Consider the following 15,623-nt stretch of genomic DNA (forward strand, 5'->3'; position numbering starts at 1 on the left):
AAGTTTACCATTGTAGGTTTTTGATGAACCAAGTGCCTCGTGGGTTCACATACCGCGCGCTGCCGTTATTTCTCCCTAATCACGAGTTTGTTGGTCTTCCAATATGGCGCAGGGTTTGTTTACTTCCGGTTTCGGGTGACGTCAGTGAAAGGGGTCTAATGGGGGCATTACCGCTACCCACTGGATTGGGGTGTAAAGCAGTCTGAACAAAACGTATAAACATAAACATAGGAGAAATGAACCCGTTTTTCTAACTCGTCCTCACTTAGTCTACTTTTCTTTTTTGATTAGTCTGGATTTGATATTGTAAATTTAAATGTGAATCAATGTATATTCATCGGACATGAACAAATGAATAAATCTTGAGTAATCTTGAGGGGCGTGTGTGTCCGGGGGGCGGTGTCGCGGGGGGGGGGATCGAACGAACCCTCCGATCCCCCCTGGCTACGGGCCAGATGTGTAGACGGGAGGTACTGGTCTTCTCTACTTTCATCCCCTTCTCAGGATTTATGGAGAAAAAGCACCTTGGGAAACAGAAGAAAAACAGACAAAATGTCTCATCTCATTATCTCTAGCCGCTTTATCCTGTTCTACAGGGTCGCAGGCAAGCTGGAGCCTATCCCAGCTGACTACGGGCGAAAGGCGGGGTACACCCTGGACAAGTCGCCAGGTCATCACAGGGCTGACACATAGACACAGACAACCATTCACACTCACACCTACAGTCAATTTAGAGCCACCAGTTAACCTAACCTGCATGTCTTTGGACTGTGGGGGAAACCGGAGCACCCGGAGGAAACCCACACGGACAACATGCAAACTCCACACAGAAAGGCCCTCACCGGCCACGGGACTCGAACCCGGACCTTCTTGCTGTGAGGCAACAGCGCTAACCACTACACCACCGTGCTGCCCCAGACAAAATGTATTAATGATGAAGTAACTTCCAAAACAACAACAATAAAATACCACATCAAGCAACTTTTTTTACTTTTTTGTTGTTGTTACAGTTCAATACAGACAAAATGTTGGCTGAACAATCCAAAATAACACACCTCTGCAGAAACTCTAGGGTGGATGCCAGCTCAGATGGATAATGGATGTTGAAGCTGTAGTAGCTTCCAAACATCATACATATTGACGACACAAAGGAGGGGATGTTCTCTTGAACAATGGTTCTGTCAACACTGAGCATAAACCGTGTGGAAGTAAAGCAGGATCGCCCTAAACAAGAAGGAATCACACTCAAATGTAAATGAAACGAATGGTTGGGCTCCTGACACTTTTCAGGGCACAGACAGACAGACACACAGACTCAGACACACACAGACTGATTCACAGACACACACAGAGACAGACAGACAAACACATGATTTATACAGTTCACAATAACAAAAACAAGAACCATGAATTCATCCAGACATAAAAAGAAACAGACCAACAAAAAGTTAACTTACCACAGACAATAATGGTAGGAGTTAAGGGGAGCTTGTCCATCTGGACTTCCCTTGCCAGACAGGTGTCCTCCACATTAGAAAGCATCATCTCTTCCCTTTCCTCAAAATAGACCATCAGCAGCAGGACCATTTCTTTCACATCTTCGGAGCAGCCGCTTGGTCTGAATCTCTAACACAATCACAGATTTTAGTGATGTCATCATCTGTTAGACTCATGTCATCTTTTAAAAGTGAACGAAGATTACTTAAAGTGTAATCCTGTCCTAACTCATGCAGATTTTGCATCTTTTCAACAATAGTCTGTATTGTTGAAGCTGGGAGAAGGAGCTGCCCTTGCAATCTTAGATAGAATAAACAAATATTCCTGAGGAAGGTCTCACTGAAATTCTGTGGGAGTTCACTGTTTTCACTAGTCGATGGATCTGGTGAGATTTGGGAAGCATCCTTACATACAGTGCCAGGAGACTGAGACACTGTTTCCATATACAGATCATTTATGTTTTCCACAGAACATGCTCTGTTTTTGCGTGACATATGAGCAGTGAAAGATGATTTCTTAGTGAACACGTTTTTACAACCAATTATAGGACATGATACAGCTCGCCCTTCAACTACATGCTCTTTCAAATGGTGTAGGAGCTCTTTTACAGTATGAAACTGGCGCGCACACAGCGAAACGGCGCATTTCAAATCTGTGACAACTGCTCTACTGTGAGAAGGTTCGGGCACATTGTGTATGCGGTAGAAGTGAGCTTTGAAAGCGGCATACGTGCAAAATGTTCGCTTGCAGTCAACACCAACACACTGTAAAAGACAACGTGGTTCATTTCTATGAACGCGACAATGCAGAACATAGCCTCTCAATGTTAGCAGTGTTTTGCTACAAAAACGGCATGTAATCATGTTAAAGATTGCAAACACTTGTAAGCTAGCTACTCACGAGCTGCAAAAGTCCAGACTAGTGGCTAAAGTCAGTTAGCTTACCGCTCCTTGTCTCTGCTCCTCCACGCTGCGGCTCCTCTGTCCCCGCTCTTCGTCGTCCCTGCTCCTCCTCTTCTCTGCTTCTTATCGCTAATTGTTTCTGCTCCTCCTCTTCTCTGCTTCTTATCGCTAATTGTTTCTGCTCCTCCTCTTCTCTGCTTATTATCGCTAATTGTTTCTGCTCCTCCTCTTCTCTGCTTCTTATCGCTAATTGTTTCTGCTCCTCCTCTTCTCTGCTTCTTATCGCTAATTGTTTCTGCTCCTCCTCTTCTCTGCTTCTTATCGCTAATTGTTTCTGCTCCTCCTCTTCTCTGCTTCTTATCGCTAATTGTTTCTGCTCCTACTCTTCTCTACTTCTTATCGCTAATTGTTTCTGCTCCTCCTCTGCTTCTTATCGCTAATTGTTTCTGCTCCTCCTCTGCTTCTTATCGCTAATTGTTTCTGCTCCTCCTCTTCTCTACTTCTTATCGCTAATTGTTTCTGCTCCTCCTCTTCTCTGCTTCTTATCGCTAATTGTTTCTGCTCCTCCTCTTCTCTGCTTCTTATCGCTAATTGTTTCTGCTCCTCCTCTTCTCTGCTTCTTATCGCTAATTGTTTCTGCTCCTCCTCTTCTTTGCTTCTTATCGCTAATTGTTTCTGCTCCTACTCTTCTCTACTTCTTATCGCTAATTGTTTCTGCTCCTCCTCTGCTTCTTATCGCTAATTGTTTCTGCTCCTCCTCTGCTTCTTATCGCTAATTGTTTCTGCTCCTCCTCTTCTCTACTTCTTATCGCTAATTGTTTCTGCTCCTCCTCTGCTTCTTATCGCTAATTGTTTCCGCTCCTCCTCTTCTCTACTTCTTATCGCTAATTGTTTCTGCTCCTCCTCTGCTTCTTATCGCTAATTGTTTCTGCTCCTCCTCTTCTCTGCTTCTTATCGCTAATTGTTTCTGCTCCTCCTCTTCTCTGCTTCTTATCGCTAATTGTTTCTGCTCCTCCTCTTCTCTGCTTCTAGTTAATAGAGGGGACTGGTTAGGAAACCCAGCAAACTTCAAAGGACTGTCCTATTGTTTCGTATTTGAGGTTGAACTGTACCGTGATGTCATCACGAGAGTGTATACTTTAACCCAGCAACAACAAACATGGCGGACGGATCTGACGACTTCTTCTTGTTTGGGGATGATTTTGATGCTATCTTAGATATTTTATTGGAAAATGAAGAAATAGAGGAGCACTTTACGACCTCAGTTGATGATGTGAGTATGAAATTTGTGCGAAAGTTGAGCCGCGCGACTGCCCAGACTTAACTCGACTAAACTTGAACTTGATCTCTTGTGGTCTAGATATCAACCAAAAATACAAGTTCATGCCTAAGATCAAGGTTTTTTTTAAACATTTGCACCCGAACTCTCGTTTTCATGTAGTTTTAGATCAGAAGCTTTGTTTGAACATCTTTCGTTGTTTTGTGATGGCCATTCTTTAATGCATTGGTCTGTCTTCAAGGGATTTCAGACTCATGACTCGTTGACAGAGTTCAGGCAATGTTTTGTAGTAGCCAGTGTTTGATGATTTAACAACCTCTTGAACAACAGGACGTTCTGGTATTGGTGCACGTTCTGGCTTGTTAGAGGTTTCATGGCTTCTCTTAGGCATTTTCAGCTTAGGCACAGTGCCAAATATGGGTTTCTTTTTTGTTAGTTTTTCGGAGTGAACTACAAAAAAGCAAAAGAAAAAAAACAAGACAAAGGAATATTTTGAGAAAACATAGTTCAAAAGAAAGAAAAAATTAAAGGGAAGCTCAACTAAAGCTTAGCGTTGTCCGGTCTCAAACCAGTGCGCGGAGACTCACTGATCAATAACAAACAATAACTGAATACTTAAATATTTCGACATCTTCAGGCGCAAAATGCTTCTCACAGGTGTAGACTGTGGCCAAGTTTACATTAGACCGTATCTGTCTCGTTTTCTTCGCGGATGCACTGTCCGTTTACATTAAAACGCCTGGAAACGCCTGGAAACGCCGGGAAACGGGAATCCGCCAGGGTCCACGTATTCAATCCAGATGGTGTCTGATCCGGTGCTGTGTAAACATTGAGAATACGCGGATACGCTGTGCTGAGCTCTAGCTGGCGTCGTCATTGGACAACGTCACTGTGACATCCACCTTCCTGATTCGCTGGCGTTGGTCATGTGACGCGACTGCTGAAAAACGGTGCGGACTTCCGCCTTGTATCACCTTTCATTAAAGAGTATAAAAGTATGAAAATACTGCAAATACTGATGCAAATACTGCCCATTGTGTAGTTATGATTGTCTTTAGGCTTGCCATCCTTCCACTTGCAAGTGGTAAGTGACGCACATGCCCGACATGCACTGGGATCACACACACAGCGGCTCAGTCCCAAATCATTGCTTGTGCGCTCCACTCGCGCGCTGTGTGAGCTGCGCAGGGCCGGAGTGCGCACCCTCCAGAGGGCACTCGCTGTTCAGGGCGGAGTGATTTGGAGCGCAGGATGCCTGCGGAGCCGAGCGTATCCGTGTATTGGCGTTGCTATGTGCACGCGAATCGTGTATTGGCGTTGCTGTGTGCACACTAATTGTTTTAAAAACGTTAATCTGATGATCCGCTGATACGGTCTAATGTAAACCCCACCTGTATCCCTTTTGATCTGTTCTCTAAAATCTTGGTCTACTTCTCTTGTCTTCTTTAGCTCACCAAGCCATTCCTCTCGCCATTTCTTATGAGCTTCATCGCTCGCCAATGGCAGCTTAAAAATGCTGATTCCTTTGGTTCTTCTGCAAGAACCACAACCAAAAACCACACAATTTCGGCCTGGCATTTCTGGAAACTTTAATAAAGTATTGCTAAAGTAAAGAAATCTAGGAAAATATCACTCGCTTGAAATACTACTCGCTCGGTTCTATCGGTCTATAAACTAGTGTGCACTCTCAGGGTCACGTGAACAAGCCTAAACCATAACAAAGAGTTATCCCTTTGAAGTTTGCCGGGTTTCCTAACCAGTCCCCTCTATTAACTCTGCTCTCTGCGATACTGCTCCTCACTACCTCTGCTCCCACAACTCCAAGTCCGTATGCTCCGCGCCAATTTCTCCCGCAATAAAGGAGCGTCCAATGACAGAAGAGTTCACAAATGGTGCTGCTCTGTGATTGGTCCCTGCAGTTTGAAAAATGCTTTGCTAAGCTGTGAAATAGATCTCAGTTCTCAACAAGTTTGTATTGATTCTAGACTTCTTCATGTTATACTAGTTACAGCATTTAACTGGAAATCACAACATATACATTTGTAAAATGCTATAAGCTGCAGTTTATTTCAGTTATTTAAAACAAGCCATATTGTAATTTTAACTGTATTGCGTTGGTTCAAATATTAAAATTTTTCTATGTTTATAATACAGTAACATATAAATTCTACAAGGAAATATGATCCTTTTCACATATACTAAGTGTAAACTTAACAATTATTCATTGTTCTGTTTTTTTTTTTTACAATATATTGCTTTAAATTATACACTGATTCATTGTTTTTCTTGTTACAGATTTTTGATGTCATGATTTTACAGCATCTTAATGTTAATTTCACAGACATTTGTCTGGATTTAATAATCACAGACGTTAAATGTTATTTTTACACTGCTAAAATGTAAAAAAAAAAAATTAATGTTGTTGTGAAGGATACAACTTTTCTCTTTACAAAATACAAAAATGTGTGTTTTCCACAATAAAATACAATATTATTTGCAATTTTTTTTATTTTAAAATTTACAATAATTTCCGGTTCAACATTATACAGGTAAATAAACACAATATCACTGTATTTTGCTTTACAGAATTTTTATGTCATGATTTCACAGACTTTTTTAACAGTGTATGGTCAATTTAGAGTCACCAGTTAACCTAACCTGCATGTCTTTGGACTGTGGGGGAAACCGGAGCACCCGGAGGAAGCCCACATGGACAACATGCAAACTTCGCACAGAAAGACCCTCGTCGGCCACGGGGCTCGAACCCGGACCTTCTTGCTGCGAGGTGACAGCGCTAACCACTACACCACCATGCCACCCCAGGGTCCAAATTATCAAAGGGAAAATGAATGCAGTCAAATCCTGGAGAAGAGTCTGTTGCCATCCATTAAGATGATGAAGATGAGACGTGGGTGGACTTTCCAGCAGGATCCAAAACATACTGCAAAAGATACTTTTGGTTCCACAGGAAGAAAATAAAGGTGTTGGAAATCATCACACCTAAACCCAGTAGAAATTTTGTAGAATGAACTGAAGATCATGATTCACCATTTCATTTAGAAACTGTTTGTTTGTGTAGAAAAATGAGGCAAAAGTCCACCTTCACACTCTTAGAGATTAGCTTCTTAAAAATAGATTAGATTAGATTAGATTAGATTAGATTAGATTAGATTAGATTAGATTAGATATAACTTTATTGATCCCTTTGGGTGGGTTCCCTCAGGGAAATTAAAATTCCAGTAGCATCATTACAGGATAAACAGAGAATAGAAATAGAGAAAAACTTCTAGATAAATTAAATTAAATATTAACATATACAAATATAAAAAAGAATAATAAGATATGGGGAAGGGGGGGGGGAAGGCCAGCAGAAGAGGTTGCACATTATATTGCACGTTGTCCAGTATTGCTTATTGTCAGGCTAGGCTACTGCTCCTTCCCATCCTCTGTCCTTCTGTTACCCTTTCTCCCCACCCAGAGAGGAGTCATCTTCAAGCTGTCTTTGCAAACAAATAATTCTCCACCAAGTATTAAATACATTTCAGTTGACATGTTCAATACTTTTTTTCCTGTCATTCTACTTTGTTGCACATAACATCTTTATGGATTGGTATATTATGAATTATTTTTCTGTGTAATTTTATTGCGGCGGCACGGTGGTGTAGTGGTTAGCGCTGTCGCCTCACAGCAAGAAGGTCTGGGTTCGAGCCCCGTGGCTGGCGAGGGCCTTTCTGTGCGGAGTTTGCATGTTCTCCCCGTGTCTGCGTGGGTTTCCTCCGGGTGCTCCGGTTTCCCCCACAGTCCAAAGACATGCAGGTTAGGTTAACTGGTGACTCTAAATTGGCCGTAGGTGTGAATGTGAGTGTGAATGGTTGTCTGTGTCTATGTGTCAGCCCTGTGATGACCTGGCGACTTGTCCAGGGTGCACCCCGCCTTTCACCCGTAGTCAGCTGGGATAGGCTCCAGCTTGCCTGCGACCCTGTAGAACAGGATAAAGCGGCTACAGATAATGAGATGAGATTTTATTGCATTACTAACAAAATCTGCTCAACATTTCATGTAAATAGCTGCATATGAAATGTTTAATAGCTAATGTTGAATACTTATTTCCCCCACTGTAACTTATGTAATTAATTCACTTCTGTGAAATATGTTATTCAGTTCTTAAAAAAAAAAGAAAGAAAAATCAGGAAGTTCTGAAATGCATTTCAGTAATTGTATTGCTTGGTTGTGACTCTCCCCACTCACTTCTCACAATAATGTAAAAATATGTTACTGCTAAACGTCTATGTATAGTTGCATATTTATTCAGTTAAGCTCAGTGTTTTGTTTTTCCTCAGCACACAGCAGACAACTGAGAATTTAAAAAGCACCTGCCAAAAGCAGCTGGATTTAATATTCAAGGTGTGTATATTTTTAAATTATTATGTATATAATTTATATGTGCATCAACTAAATTATACACCATGATAAAGGGCTGTATTTCATTCTACTTGCTGTTTTAATTATTGATATTTTAATTTTGTGGTAGGCATTTAGTTAATTGGACAATTACATTTTAATGGACGTTAAATTCTGTAATGTTGGAATGTTTATATTTTCTTATCAGGATCTTGAGCACAAACTCATCACTCTGTTGAAGAATGAATTAAAGAGGTTTAAGAGGCTCCTGAGTCCAGATTACCCAGCATGCACTGAGAGGGAGGTGGAGGAAGAGGAGGTTCATCACAATGTCAGAGAGGGAACGCTGAAGATCACATTGTACATCCTGAAGAACATGAACCACACCGATCTCGCTAACACACTGCAGAACAGTAAATAAACTGATTCATGTCATTATTCTCACACTTAAACTTCACAGGGAAAATATTTATCGAAACTTGCATCAGGGCACTGTTGAATTCTGGACTGTGACTGGTCAGAAGGTGTTGATTAATTTTCTATAACAGCACTGACAGTGGGCGGCACGGTGGTGTAGTGGTTAGCGCTGTCGCCTCACAGCAAGAAGGTCCTGGGTTCGAGCCCCGGGGCCGGCGAGGGCCTTTCTGTGTGGAGTTTGCATGTTCTCCCCGTGTCCGTGTGGGTTTCCTCCGGGTGCTCCAGTTTCCCCCACAGTCCAAAGACATGCAGGTTAGGTTAACTGGTGACTCTAAATTGACCGTAGGTGTGAATGTGAGTGTGAATGGTTGTCTGTGTCTATGTGTCAGCCCTGTGATGACCTGGCGACTTGTCCAGGGTGTACCCTGCCTTTCGCCCGTAGTCAGCTGGGATAGGCTCCAGCTTGCCTGCGACCCTGTAGAAGGATAAAGCGGCTAGAGATAATGAGATGAATGAGATGAGCACTGACAGTAGTGCAGATGCAAATCACAGGTTTATATTAATGTGCTTGTTCTAATAGCTTATCATTTCTCTAGTAACAGGTCATTTGGAATATACTCCAGATTTAAAAAAAAAAGGTTAATATTGAGAATATTGTTCAAGTCAAGTAATTCTTTATTGTCATGACAGCCATATACAATGCGCAGTACACAGTGAGACATAATAATGTTTCTCCTGGACCCAAGGTGCAAGATACATGAACAACATGCACAGTGCTGACAGGACATAACTAAAGTGCAACAGAAATAAGAAGCATGTAGGACGGGGGTATGGGAAACAATTAGGGTGAGTACACAGGGGGACAGTAGAGCATAAATACTCCAATCACAAGCAAGTTAATTTAAAAACATGACAAATAAAACAAGGGTGGCACGGTGGTGTAGTGGTTAGCACTGTTGCCTCACAGCAAGAAGGTCCTGGGTTCAAGCCCAGCGGCCAGCAAGGGTCTTTCTGTATGGAGTTTGCATGTTCTCCCCGTGTCTGTGTGGGTTTCCTCCACAGTCCAAAGGTTAGGTTAATTGGTGGCTCTAAATTGACCGTAGGTGTGAGTGTGAATGGGTGTTTGTCTCTGTGTCAGCCCTGCAATGACCTGGCGACTTGTCCAGGGTGTACCCTGCCTCTCACCCATAGTCAGCTGGGATAGGCTCCAGCTTGCCTGCGACCCTGTAGAACAGGATAAGTGGCTACAGATAATGGATGGACAAATAAGACATTACAGTAAACACAGGATCCCAAAGCTACAACTAGATTGAATTGTTAGTGCAGTAATGAGTGTACATCCCCGATTCCAAAAGAGTTAAGAGGCTGAGTCGTTGTCAGCTGTCCATTGCTAGCGATGATGACTGCTTCATTAGGATGTGCAGAAACACAGATGGACCACGAGGCCCACACCAGAGCGACAGAGTTGTCTGCTTCAGTGGTATGAATGGCCTGGTTGAGCTGCTATGGAATGTCTGGTTTCGTGAGTTCTCACATACTCCCTTTGACGCTTGTCTTCAATTGTGGACACTGAGCTTTTAAGTATGCTTCGCCGTGTTGCTCTATCCGAGGCATCTCTTTCCCACATCTGATCTATAACGCCAGCATTCTTCATGCTCCTCTTCAAGACGTCTTTGTACCTCAGTTTCTGTCCTCTTTGTCTCCTCTTTCCTCAGCTCAGTTCTCCATCGAAAATGGCTTTGGGTAGTCACGGGTCAGGCATGCACCAGATGTGTCCAGAGGCTGAGTAAAACATAAATAAAACCAGAATGCAATGATTTGCAAATACTTTTTGACTTATATTTATTTGAATACAATACTTAGATAATATATTTAATGTATACTCATTCTGAATTTGATTGGAAAAAAATAATGATATATTCACTCTCTGAATTTGAAGCCTGCAACATGTTCAAAATAAGTTGGGACAGGGGCATGTTTACCACTGTGTTACTTCACCTTTCCTTTTAACAACACTCAGTAAGCTTTTGAGAACTGAGGACACTAATTGTTGAAATTTTGAAATTCTTTCCCATTCTTGCTTGATATATGATTTCAGTTGTTCAGTAGTCCAGGGTCTCCATTGTCATATTTTGTGCTTCATACTACACCACACATTTCAATGGGAGGTAAGCAGGCCAGTTTAACACTCTTACTATAAAGCCATGCTGTTGTAACATGTGCAGAATGCAGCTTGGCATCATCTTGCTGGAATAAGCAAGGATGTCCCTGCAAATGATGTCGTCTGGATGGCAGCATATGTTACTAAAAAACCTGTACTTACCTTACAGCATTAATGGTGCCTTCACAGATGTGCAAGTTACCTATGCCATGGGCACTAACACACTCCCATACCATCACAGATGCTGGCAACAATCTGGATGGTCCTTTCCTTTTCCTGAAAACATAACGTCCATGATTTCCAAACATAATTCTAAATGTGGACTCATCAGACCACAGCACACTTTTCCACTTTGCATCAGTCCATCTTGGATGAACTCAGGCTCAGAGAATTGGACGGTGTTTCTGAATGCTGTAGATATATGGCTTTTGCTTTGCAGAGTAGATGCAATGAAAAACTGTGTTTAACGACAGTGGTTTTCCGAAGTGTTCCTGAGCTCATGTAGTAACATCCTTTATTCAATTATGTTGGTTTTGGGATCAAAAGTCATGGGCTTTCAATGTTGATTTTCGGCCTTGTCCCTTACATGCAGAGATTTCCCTGGATTTTCTGAATCTTTTTGTGATCTTCTGGACTATCGATGGAGAAATCCCTAAATTCCTTGCAATTATATATTAAGAATCATTGTTCTTACACAGTTGGATTATTTGCCTATGCAGTTTTTCACAAAGTAGTTAACCCCACCCCATCCTTGCTTGGGAACGACAGAGCCTTTCCAATTACCAGTTAACCTGTTTACTTGCAGAATGTTCCAAACAGGTGTATTTTGAGCATTCCACAACTTTCCCAATCTTTCACTGCCAACTTTTTTGGAATGTGTTGCAGGTATCAAATTCAGAATGAGTGTATATTTACAAAAAACAATAGTTTACAAGTTTGAAGATTAAATATCTTGTTTTTTGTATTATATTCAATTGAATATAGGTCAAAAAGGATTTAAAATCATTGCATTGGGTTTTTATTCATGTTTTACACAGCATCCCAACTTTTTTGGAATCAAACTTATAAAAGAAACATAAGATGAATGATGTTTAAAGTGACCATGCAATATGATGAGTTAGTCCAACCAAAGTGTCTGTGTGCTGTAAACAGTACCGTACGTCAGTGCAATAAATAAACATGTGCATCAGCATTGATTCAAAGTGTCTGTGCAGTGTCTGTGGGTGGAGGGTGTTACTTGGATCCTGGGGCGATGTGTGTAAAGGGCAGCACAGTGTACAGGAGTCTGACAGTCTGGGGGAAGAAGCTTCTACCCAGTCTGGCAGTCCTTGAGCAGATGTTTCTATGATAAGATATATGATAAATAATTGTTTATATGATAAGATATTTATCATCACATTCTTCTGTTCCATTAGAGTTGGAGTCAGTCCCTGTTTATCAGGACAAATTCAAATCCAAACTTGTGGAGAAATGTAAAGGACTTAATGAAGGAATCTCACAGCATGGAAGCTCAGTACTTCTGAATGAGATCTACACAGAGCTCTACATTACAGAGGGTTGGAGTGGAGACATTAATAATGAACATGAGGTGAGACAGATTGAGACAGCGTCCAGGAGACCAGCAACACAAGAGACACCCATCAAATGTAATGAGCTCTTTAAAGACAAGTCCATCAGAAGTGTGCTGACTAAAGGAGTAGCTGGAATTGGAAAAACAGTCTCTGTGCAGAAGTTCCTTCTGGACTGGGCTGAAGGAAAAGCAAATCAGGATGTCACCTTCATGTTTTCTCTTCCTTTTAGAGAACTTAATCTGATGAAGGAGAAAAAATTCAGTCTAATGAAACTTCTTCATCACTTTTTCCCAGAAATGAAAGAATTAGACCTAATAGACTGCAATGGCTACAAAATCATGTTTATCTTTGATGGTCTGGATGAGTGTCGACTTCCTCTAAATTTCCAAAACAATGAGAGATTGTATGATGTGACAGAGTCGGCGTCAGTGGATATGCTGTTGACAAACCTCATCAAGGGGAATCTGCTTCCCTCTGCTCTCCTTTGGATAACATCTCGACCAGGAGCAGCCAATCAGATACCTCCTGAGTGTGTAGACCTGATAACAGAGGTACGAGGGTTCAATGATCCTCAGAAAGAGGAGTACTTCAGGAAGAGGATCGGTAATCAGAGACTGACCAATAAAATCCTCAGATACATGAAGTCTTCAAGGAGCCTGTACATCATGTGCCACATCCCAGTCTTCTGCTGGATTTCAGCCACTGTTCTTGAGAGAATGTTGGGTGAAGTAGAGAGTGGAGATATCCCTAAGACTCTGACTCAAATGTTCACATACTTCCTGATCTTTCAGATCAAACGCAAGGACCAAAAGTACCAGGAGAAATGTGACCCTGATCCTCAGCAGACCAGTGCAAGTATCCTGGCACTGGGAAAACTGGCTTTCAAACAGCTGGAGAAAGGAAACCTGATTTTTTATGAGGAAGACCTGAGAGAGTGTGGCATTGACGTCAGAGAAGCTTCAATTTACTCAGGAGTGTGTACCCAGATCTTCAGAGAGGAGTTTGGGCTTCACCTGGGAAAGGTGTTCAGCTTTGTACATCTGAGTGTTCAGGAGTTTCTCGCTGCTTTATACGTATTTCATTCCTTTGTCTTAAAAAACAGAAATCTTCTAAGGGATCAAAACACTGGAATGTTACCTCTCTTAAGAAAGCAAACCATGTCTGCATTCCTGAAGAGTGCAGTAGACAAGGCCTTACAGAGTGAGAATGGACACCTGGACCTGTTCCTTCGCTTCCTGCTGGGTCTCTCACTGGAGTCCAATCAGACTCTCTTGCAAGACTTACTGCCACAGACAGGACGAAGCTCTCACTGCAAAGATGAAATAATCAAGTACATCAAGGAGAAGATCAAAAAGAATCCCTTACCAGAGAAATCCATCAATATGTTCCAGTGCCTGAACGAACTGAATGACTATTCCTTAGAGCAGGAAGTCCAAACTTACCTGAACAGAGGTGGTAACGATCGTCTCCGTCGAAACAGACTGTCTCCTGCTCAGTGGTCAGCTCTGGTGTTTCTGATGCTGAACTCAGAACAGGAGCTGGATGAGTTTGATTTGAAGAAATATGATAGATCTGAGGAATGTCTTCTGAAGCTGCTGCTGGTGGTAAAAGCATCTAGGAAAGCCTTGTGAGTATTTTTTAATAAATATATTATTTAAATGATTGTAATTTAATGGTATATGGGGTTTTCAACCAGTGGTCCGCGGCCCCCTGGTGGACCGTGGCGGTACTGCTGGTGGTCCGTGACTTGCTGTCCAGTTTAACTACTAAAAATACTTTTAAGAATAATTTAATTTTCTTTTATTTTTCTAATCGTTTCAGTTGATTTTGGTATCAGAATGAATAATAAATATCATGCAAATATCGAAAAAAAAAAACAAGACGGGAAATTCAACCTTATCCTTGTTGCACCAATCAGGTCAATCAACTGTACTTCACCTATGGTAACCAGGGATCCCAGCAGTAATTGAAAAAAATAGAGGAATGTAAGAAACTATCAGCAGGGGTCAAGGGGGCTGCAAGCCCCCTGAAGCTGTTGAGATTTTAACATTTAAAGATGCTATAGAACACTTTTTTTTTTTACATAGATTTAACATAGAAAAGCAACAGAATTTAACAATAATGTGTATCTATTTGATGCCATACTTTGTAATCAATGACATAAGTGGCAAAAAAAATTTGTTATTTATAAAAATTAGATGAAAATGTAGCTTTGAAGAATATACTTCTTCTAACCCGGACACTGTTCCGCTATCTCTTTTATGGACAATATCTTTTTTCCACGACATATTGAATTAAGTTCAACGCATTAGAAACAAAAGCACGAACGGAGTTAAAACACATTTTCTAGCAAATGGGCGCAGCCATATTGTTTTCTCGTTCTATCGCGTACAGTCTCGCGGTATTTACATCAATTTAACTTCCGAGTGTTCCCGAATGTCAACGAGAACAAACGAAGCTGACAAAAACATCGCTAAACAAGCAAACCAAATCTGAACGTATTCTGCTGGTCATTTTACTTAAACAAACATATTTTTAACGGATATACAAGAGATTTAAAAAAAAAAAAACACAACCACTTTGGCTAGAAAAATAGCGGAATTCCGCTAAATAGCGGACGTCTGGGATCCCTGGAACGTGAACGTCATATCAAAACTCGTCCTTCGCGCGTGAATGAACTGGCTTGCAAAAGCAACTAGCAAGGCTATATGATTCAGTTTAGCTTGACAAATATTCACTTTTTTGTGAAGTTAAATTTTGAACGGTGCGCTGTAAAGCTGAGGTAGCTGTACAAGTGAAGCTAGCTTGTCAGCATGGATCGCTATTTGGTGAGGAAAGGGAGCAATGCCACCACAGAGGACACCTCTAATGCTGCGAACTGTTCGGGAAAAGATACAGATGAAACGGTGAAACGTAGGGAAAGACGAAAAAGGAAATACAATGAAGATTACATCAAATACGGATTTACAGTAACAGACAAAGCTGGAGAGGAGGTACCGCTGTGTTTTGTGTGCTCAACAGTACTTTCAAATGAAGCCATGAAGCCTTCAAAACTACTGCGGCATTTAGAGACGCATCACAGTTCATTGATTGGCAACTCTATCGAGTTAATGCAGCAGATGTTGCGTGATTTCAAAGGACAGCAGACTCTCATGAGAAAGAGTGCTAAAGTTAGTGAAAATGCACTGAAAGCATCATATCAGGTGGCCCTCAGAGTTGCACAATGCAAGAAACCCCATACCATTGCAGAGCAGCTAGTTTTGCCAGCAGCCATGGACATGTGTAAAATCATGATAAACGAAGAATCTGCAAACAAATTAAAAACTATTCCGTTGTCAGACAGCACAATTGGACGAAGAATCGAGGAAATGGCCACTAACGTGAAAGAGCAGCTA

The 15,623-nt window shown here is 41.5% G+C and overlaps 1 protein-coding gene across 3 annotated transcripts in view; it reads left to right on the plus strand.

Moving 5' to 3' along the window:
• The window catches only part of LOC132896793 (NACHT, LRR and PYD domains-containing protein 3-like), a 45,921-nt gene that overhangs the window by 13,072 nt on the left and 17,226 nt on the right, over nt 1-15,623 (plus strand). For all 3 annotated transcript variants that reach the window (XM_060937865.1, XM_060937864.1, XM_060937866.1), the window contains exons 4-6: nt 8,019-8,082; nt 8,288-8,492; nt 12,073-13,855. In XM_060937865.1, coding sequence (XP_060793848.1) covers nt 8,019-8,082; nt 8,288-8,492; nt 12,073-13,855 — 2,052 coding nt within the window. The remainder of the gene's footprint in view (nt 1-8,018; nt 8,083-8,287; nt 8,493-12,072; nt 13,856-15,623) is intronic.

Source organism: Neoarius graeffei, chromosome 13, assembly GCF_027579695.1.
Source record: "Neoarius graeffei isolate fNeoGra1 chromosome 13, fNeoGra1.pri, whole genome shotgun sequence".
Classification (NCBI taxonomy): Eukaryota; Metazoa; Chordata; class Actinopteri; order Siluriformes; family Ariidae; genus Neoarius; species Neoarius graeffei.